Source organism: Lactuca serriola, chromosome 5, assembly GCF_051521515.1.
Source record: "Lactuca serriola cultivar US96UC23 chromosome 5, Lser_US96UC23_V15, whole genome shotgun sequence".
Lineage (NCBI taxonomy): Eukaryota > Viridiplantae > Streptophyta > Magnoliopsida > Asterales > Asteraceae > Lactuca > Lactuca serriola.
In genome coordinates this window covers 137747373-137755980 of record NC_136412.1, presented here as the reverse complement: position 1 = coordinate 137755980, position 8608 = coordinate 137747373, and the positions used below count along the sequence as shown (strand labels likewise).

The window sequence follows — 8608 nt, the reverse complement described above, 5'->3', positions numbered from 1 at the left end:
TACGTGACATTAATTTTCGTTTTAACGTACAAAAATATTAAAATAAAAGCATTCTATTAAATCCTCTTTAGAAAATGTATATTTTTTTTCCACTTGTTATACTCTTATTCAATTTGTCAAATGTTATTTTGTAGTTATTTTGAATTATTTTTTTCCACATGTCATTTTATTAGTTTTTCTACTTTATTAAATTTCATATAATATTTTAATACTAGGCGAATGTCCGCGCGTTGCGCAGTGGGATAATTATGTAGTTTAATATGGTTATATATGGTTTAATGTATTGTGAATAAGTCATACATAAAACTTGTATGCGATTAAATAGCATGTATATTTTTTGATTTACAGATTTGTTATCATAATAAATAATGAAATTTTTTTACTATTAGTTTAAAATTTTAAATATAATTTTTATGTACACATTAGTATCTAATGTAATTAGTTGATAATTGATTAGATATAGATTCTCATTTGTGGTCGTCTATTTATGTTGAAACTCATAAAAATACATATTTAACGACTTTTGTTAGTTTTAGTATTGAATAGAAAATGGTGCCGTATTTTAAGTAATATAAAAAATCTCATTCTCAGTCTATTTTAAGATAGTGACATATTTTAAGTTAATATAAAAAATCATATTGTAGAACTAATGAAAAGAAAAAACGGAGTCAAAATTTTTAACTATAATAAAGTTGATTCCAATTAAAAAGTGCTCAATCGAAGATAATATCTTTCAATAAACATCATAAGATATTACGTTATATTTAAATTACAGACATCATTTTTGCAAGAGCCATTCAAAATATATGAGACTATAGTGCCTAATACAACAATGTAAAAACCAAATGACTCTAACGTATTTTAAATGAAATATAATTATAATATATTATCTATGCAACTGAATTTCTGCACAACATGTGGGATTCGTCTACTATATGATATTCTTCTAATATATTATATTATAGTATAAACATTATATTTGGAAAACCACTTTGGGTTATATTGTAGTTTATAACATTAAATTTGTGATGAGCTGTATTTGACACACATTTATGTATTTATATCTATATTATATATTTAAAACAAATCTTATAAAAACATCCGACCTAAATATTCATCTTCAAGTTTTCTTTTTTCGCCACATAAACAAACTTTTGTTATAAAGCCAAAAATGAAATAAAAGAAACTTAATTATATGATCATGATATATTGTATTTTGATTGGGGCTTGTACAAAACATGCATGAGCATATATTATTAATTTATCTCATGTTTTGGGTAATTCGAATAAGATAGCTTCAAATCCAACGTATCAAATGGATTACCCATTTACTAAAGTCTAAAACCCAAAAACTCAAACATGTTCTAATACCATACAAATGCATGAGGCTTTAGCAAATTATTATCTCATATGAATTACCATTGATTATGTGTGATTAATTATTAAGAATGTGAAAAGGTTTGGGGGTTTAAATGCATGAGGTTTTAGCAAATTATTGTGGGGGGTTTCAAATGCATGACAATCAAGGGAAAATGCAAGTTTTATAAGTGTGTAAGATATTAATTACAATAAATGTAGTAATAAATAAATATTAATTTTATTAATAAACTTACATTTTAATTTCAAAATTTTCAAAATTAAAATTAATTAGTTTTTTTTCTTTATTTAAATTATTTGTTTAAATTTAAAAGATGAAAAACATTTTCATTATAATAATTCATTATTTTTCTTATTTTCTTATAAATTCAACGTTTTCAAATATTTTGACATTTATATTTAATTATTTTTTTTTAAAATTAACTCATGTAATACATGAGTCTCACAACTAGTTAGTATAACATAATACTATTCATTACTATAACATAATACTATTCATGAAAATACAATGTTTGTAATATTTTCTATAATGTGAAAAATTATAAAATCTCAAATGATATATTTATTGAATATTAAGATCGTAGTACAATATGCAAAATATAAGATCTTAATATTATTGTTATAGAATATTAAAAATAGTATTTATTATGAACGTTACATGCACAAGTATACCATGCAACAAAGCAATGTGTGCAGTCCTTTTATAGCATATGTGTGGTCGAGCAAATGTAAATAGTGATAAAGCGAGTGTGTTGCCGAAAGTACGCATTTCAATGTATCATGCATGCTTCAAGGCCTACGTTGATATATCCACAAGTAAGTGGTGCATGGTTCACTTGGGACAACTTCATATATGTGGCCCAAACTTGTCGGTGATGTAGATATTTGACAATCAAACTTGGCAACACTCATTATTGAATGTGTTAATGTTCACTTTAATCATGCATGTGTGCATCACGTTTGTTCAGGAAAACATGTGTTTTTCATATTGAATCTCACTATCTGCAAACCTACTTATGGATAGGTATTGTTGCTCTTAGTTAGGGTATCCCTTATTGTTCTATAAATAGGCACATATCCTCACAACATTCTGTGCAATTATTGAGAACAAATTTGAAAAAAAAAATATTGTGAGGTTTAGTGTACAAATACTTTAGAGAAGATTTTCATAATAGAGAGCCTTATTTGTTGGTAGCTTATGTTGGTACAATTTTAGTTAAGGAATAAAGTTAATGGAAATAAGTTGGAAAGTGCAACTATTAACAATGAGTGTAAAACTGTAAAAATTGAAAATTTCCCATTTTATATTTCTAGGAAGGAAAATAATTGTAATATTAAGCATTCGAACTAATTGTACGGGTGCAACTAGTTATAAATATCATTGGATGGAACCAAGGGGATAAATGGAAAAGGTTTTGAAAAATGAAATTTGACATCAAATGATGAAAATATGTAAATTAGACATAAAACAATTTATCTATAAAAAAGAACTTAACTTAATGGGTTTAGAAATGAAAATGTTATGAGCTTGCAAAGTTTGAAGAAAATTACTTTGAATTATAAAGGTTTTTAAGCTAACACTAGTTCAAATATGGGTTTTTCGGACACAAAAAATCCTTAAATATACACTAGTTTATGACGTGTTTTTTTTTTCATTTGAGGAAAGGTCATGTGATTGATGATAAATGTGTTTTTTTTTCATTCAATGTAAGAGGAAAGGTCTAAGTTATAGTGCTATTCACTTGTGGTTACTATAATTCATGAAAACATGTTGTTATAAGTCAAACTCGCCACTATATTTGATAGGTAGTTTTTGTAGTTGTATGTATCTTATTTTGATAATTGTTACCAATAATAAACTTTTAATCACTTTTAATTTATTTTAATATGACTATTGTGTAACTTTTGTCACCATTTAGAATGTAAAACGTCACTATAATATAGTTTTAGTTATAAGACTGTTCTTATAGAATGACTACTGTGCACATTTAGTTACTCGTAAACAATTAAACGACAGACAACAAAATAACTATAGTCACATGTTACTTATTTTAGGGATAATGACTTGAGAGGGTAACATACTATTCCATTTTATCACATTTGATCACTAAACTTTTTTTCGTGCTCTAATAGCCATTTAACTTGTTCATTCGTGTAAATTTCACCCCTACGACTGATTATAGCCGGTTTCAATGGACTGGTCGATCCTACGTGTCAGTATGATCCTACGTGGCATGTAGGCTAATGTTATTAAAAGAGGGGTGTATGCGGTTCCTTGATTGTGCCCTAATACCCCCGATGGCTTCCTCCTACAGCTTCTCATCATCCCTCAATCGATCAAGCAAGAAATCAACTGCGCACGATACAAAAACTTGTGATTGTGGGTTCCCTGCACGTATTCTAACATCAAAAACACCAAAGAATCCAGGGAGGCATTTCATGGTGTGCAATGAGGTAAACTATTTCACTTGAATCTTCTCCTTTTTCTGATTCTTTTTTCCTAATTTGAAATCTCATTACGAGTTATTTGTGTTGAAGGGTAAATGCAAATATTGGAAATGGTTGGATGTAGAACCTGTAGAAATGCCTCTAATGGAAGTGGTGGAGGGAATGAAAGTTGAATTAATAGCATTAAAGACCGAAGTAGAGAAGGTGAAGGAAGACATGGAACAAATGAAGAAGGAAAAGTGCTCTGATGCCATTGCAATGAAGGAAAAAATATATAAGTTTACCATAGGATTTCTTTTTTTGATCATCGTGTATATGATGAAATGATGTGAATGATGTATTGAAAGATGTTGTTTGAATGGAATGAATGTATTATCTTAACTTCTTATTGGAATCACAAAGTAGTAATTTTGACTGGAATGGAATCACAAAGTAGTAATTTTGACTGGAATGGAATCATAAAGTAGTAATTTTGACTAGAATGGAATCACAAAGTAGTAATTTTGATTGGAATGGAATCAAAAAGTAGTAATTTTGACTGGAATGGAATCACAAAGTAGTAATTTTGACTGGAATGGAATCACAAAGTAGTAATTTTGACTGGAATGGAATCACAAAGTAGTAATTTTGACTGGAATGAAGGCATATATGTACAATTAATAGCATTACACATCAAAGACTTCTTTCTAACTCCAGTCAAAAGCTTAGCTAATTCCAGTCAACATCTTAGCTAATATGACCATAATCTTTCATAATGCTCTATTAGACTTCCTTCAATTAATAACATTACACATCAAGATGTTTAAATAACTTGTAATAGACTAGAAAATAGGAATTGACGAAAATACCCTTAGTAGTACAAACTGATTAACTGTCATTATCCCTTAATAACATTACACATCAACATGTTTAAATAACTTGTAATAGACTAGAAAATAGGAATTGACGAAACTACCCTTGGTAGTAAAAACTGATTAACTGTCATTATCCCTTAATAACATTACACATCAAGATGTTTAAATAACTTGTAATAGATTAGAAAATAGGAATTGACGAAAATACCCTTGGTAGTAAAAACTGATTAACTGTCATTATCCCTTAATAACATTACACATCAACATGTTTAAATAACTTGTAATAGACTAGAAAATAGGAATTGACGAAACTACCCTTGGTAGTAAAAACTGATTAACTGTCATATTATCTAACAATATAGGATTCCATTCTTTGACTGTAATGGAATCATTGAGACAACAATGCATAGAAATAATAAGAAACTAATTGAATACGGTGGTTGAATTCATTGCAAATACTCCATCAATATTCTAAATTAAATAAAGGGTGAGTACTGAGTAGTTGTCTGCATACACAAGGACAAAAGATTCCTTCTAGGGACCACAAAAGAAGGGCAACCATGTGCCCACAAACCTAAAAGAAAAGCATAAATAACACATAGTATTGTCTTTACATCACAACTTGATAACAAAAGATGTGCCCACCCACTACCTACACACCTACTTAATTAAGGACTGCAGGGTTCTCTGCACTGCTCCCAACCCCAGGTATGTTCCTCCTCAATGCCATTTTGACAATCCTTTCAGAATATTTCCTCCGTCCAGTTCTACCAATTGGGGCCCTTCTTGGGACAAGCCTTGCAGCTGGTGGTGGTGGTGGTGGTGGAGGTGGTTGGGCTGCTGGTGGTGGTGGTGGAGGTGGTTGGGCTGCTGCTGCTGGTGGTGGTGGAGGTGGTTGGGCTGCTGGTGGTGGTGGTGGTGGAGGTGGTTGGGCTGCTGGTGGTGGAGGTGGTTGGGATGCTGCTGGTGGTTGACTTGGTCCTACTCCACTACCCCCTGATGAACTTGGTGGTTGACTTGGTCCTGCTCCACTACCCCTGGATGAACTTGGTGCTGCAACAAAAAATTGAAGTCTCAAGATTACATATTAAATTAATGTATTATGTTCATATAATTGGGACATTTACCTGATGTATTTGTTTGCTGCTTAGATGGACACTTTATCTTGTTATGACCTGGTTCCTTGCAAATACTACAGTTTATCAGGGATCCCCTTCTTGTCACAGAATGTCTAACTGGTCCACTCAACTCCCTTTCCACTGCATCCCTCTTCCTTTTCACTGATGGCCTACCAGGTAATCTTCTTCTTTTGGGAGGCAAAGGCTTTCGATAAGGAACTTCTTCCCACATATCACTACCATTGACAGGGTTAATGCTATAATTATAGCATTTTAGAAAAGCCTCTTTACTGTATGATTGGGACACATATGTTTCTGCATCTTGATTCAGGGAAGAGATTGCAGCTACTCCATGTAAGCATGGTATCCCTGTAAGTTGCCATATTCTGCATGCACAAGTCTTTGCAATCAGATTCACTCCATATGCTGCATCATTGAACCTAACTTCATACTTTTGATAACCACAAGGAGTAACCCCCCACAATCTGTATAAGGCAATAATGACTACAAATTAATAACTAATAACACAAACTAATACTTGGATAGATGAATTGTAAAACTATATGTTACCTCTGTTTAACCTTCAAATCTTGTATACGCTTCCTAATACTTGGACAGATATTCAAATCCCATTCAATTCCTTCTACTCTTTGACTGTATATCCTCTCCATCACAAATATCCTAATCTCCTCTAGCATAGTGATGATTGGTTTCCTTCTAGCATGCCTAATAGCAGAATTGAAACTCTCACTCACCCCATTCTCAACTGCATCACAATCTCTGCCCTCTTTAAAAAATGCCTTAGACCAGGTAGTAGGATCTCTGTCTATAAGGTACTCATATGCTTGAGTATCTAAAGATTTGATCTTTTCCATTACATGTTTGAACTTTTGTTCAGTACTAGCTCTAACAGCCCTCCAAAAAAGCTTCCTGAAATGGTGACCGGTAAACCTTTTAGCAAAATTAGCCACAATGTGCCTGGCACATTGTCTGTGTTCAGCTTCTGGACACCTTTCTTTTACTGCTTCTAGCAACCCCTACAAATAACAACAACAAAATTAGTGAAACATGCATAAAACCATATGTATAAATATGAACCAATGCTCACCTTGTGTCCATCAGAAAGAAGGGTAATGCCTGCACCAAGACCACCATCAATATCATCCATGAGGAGATCTATGAACCACTTCCATGTGGCCTTGTTCTCAACTCCAACTACAGCCCATGCTATAGGGTAGATTTGGTTGTTTGCATCCCTCCCTACAGCTGCCAAAACTTCTCCCCTAACAATACCCTTTAGAAAGCAACCATCAAGGCCAATCACAGGCCTGCACCCTTCCTTCCAACCATCACTTATAGCTTTAAAGCAGACATAGTACTTAGAAAACAAAGTTGTGGAATCTTGCATGATGTCTACATCCATCCTCACAGTAGACCCAGGGTTTGTCCTCAGAATTTCATGACCATATGACCATAATCTCCCATAATGTTCAATTAGACTTCCTTCAATTTCTTGTAATGCAAATTTCTTTGCATTTCTGCATTGCCCCTCACTCACATTTATATTGAATGTTGTTGAAACTTTAGCTTTCATCTTCCTAACACTCATTTTTGGCTTCTCTATAATTTCACTCATAAACTGTTTTCCTAACCACTTATAAGTTACTATGGACCCAAACTTAAACACCCTGCTACAATTATGTTCACTAACTAAAGATTTTATTTAAAAAGTCCTCTCTTTACTCATCCAAGAGGCCCAAAGTCTAAATGGACAATTAGGTGACTTGTTTTTTTTGCAACACTTAACTAACAACCTTTGGGAGTCATTTTTTTCAAACCAGAGATCATATCCATTAGCAACTGCATAGTTGCTCAACATGTTTTTAAGTTCATCAGGGTTGGAAAATCGCATACCTAACAGTGGTTTCATCTGATTCCATGGTTGTCTATCATCATGTACAGGGTATCGAGGTTCAAGATATTCAACATCTTCATCTAATGTGTCTACACAAAGTTTGTTTAAGAACCTGTCACCCTTGGTTTTGTTGGCTGGGAATGGATATTCAACATCATCTTCTTCATGATCAACAGAATAAGTCTCCGAGAATACTGAGTCTTCATCCTCTTCACAGCTGTAGTCTTGATCTTCAATTTCCTCTTCCTCAATCCATTCGAAGATTGGTTCATTATAGTGGTCCACATACACATTCATTCTCCTCTCATTTGCATAAGCCAAATCCAAAAATTCTTTGTAATCACCGTCATTCACCAGTGTATGAATTCCCTGACTTAAAGACTCTTGTGGAAGGCAGAAGTAAATGTCTTTGCTTCTAGTTCTGGTGAGCTTTTGAAGGAATTCCATGAACTCCTCGTACTCAAATGCACTGAAGTCAACATCTCCTACTGATTGTTTGTCGGGATCAAAGTATACTAATGGGTTGGGTGCAAACGTTCCATTATAGTGGAAATCCACTACAATGAAGTTTCGATCTATGAGACATTGAGATGAAGCCATTAAAGAGACTGATTGAACATTGAAGGAGAAAAAATCGGGGGTTAATGAGACTTGGTGCCCTAATCGAATTTAAGGACCAAACAAGACTTCACTCTTAACTTTAATGAGGATGGGAGGCAAAATCGGGGCCTACATGCCATCTCATTGTCCACCTAGGAAAAAAAGCCACATCAGACCCATGCAACCGGTGAAACCGGCTATAATCAGTCGTAGGGGTGAAATTTACACGAATGAACAAGTTAAATGGCTATTAGAGCACGGAAAAAAGTTTAGTGACCAAATGTGACAAAATGGAA

General features: G+C 33.0%; 1 protein-coding gene across 1 annotated transcript; it reads right to left on the bottom strand.

The window, feature by feature from the left end:
* Positions 1 to 5155: 5155 nt before the first annotated feature.
* LOC145049830 (uncharacterized) lies at positions 5156 to 8312 on the bottom strand. The gene is made up of 6 exons (XM_078998185.1): positions 7636 to 8312; positions 6906 to 7503; positions 6368 to 6834; positions 5807 to 6282; positions 5673 to 5732; positions 5156 to 5253 (listed from the first exon to the last, which is right to left on the bottom strand). The coding sequence occupies exons 1-6, from the start codon at positions 8310 to 8312 to the stop codon at positions 5156 to 5158; spliced, it is 2376 nt and encodes a 791-aa protein (XP_078854311.1).
* Between the last annotated feature and the right edge of the window lie 296 nt (positions 8313 to 8608).

Coding starts and splice junctions, on each gene's coding strand:
- LOC145049830 (XM_078998185.1), bottom strand. CDS start 8,312: ATGGCTTCATCTCAATGTCTCATAGATCGAAACTTCATTGTAGTGGAT. Junction 6,283..6,367: donor GATTTGAAGGTTAAACAGAG/GTAACATATAGT, acceptor TGCCTTATACAG/ATTGTGGGGGGTTACTCCTT. Junction 5,733..5,806: donor GCAGCAAACAAATACATCAG/GTAAATGTCCCA, acceptor TTTTTGTTGCAG/CACCAAGTTCATCCAGGGGT.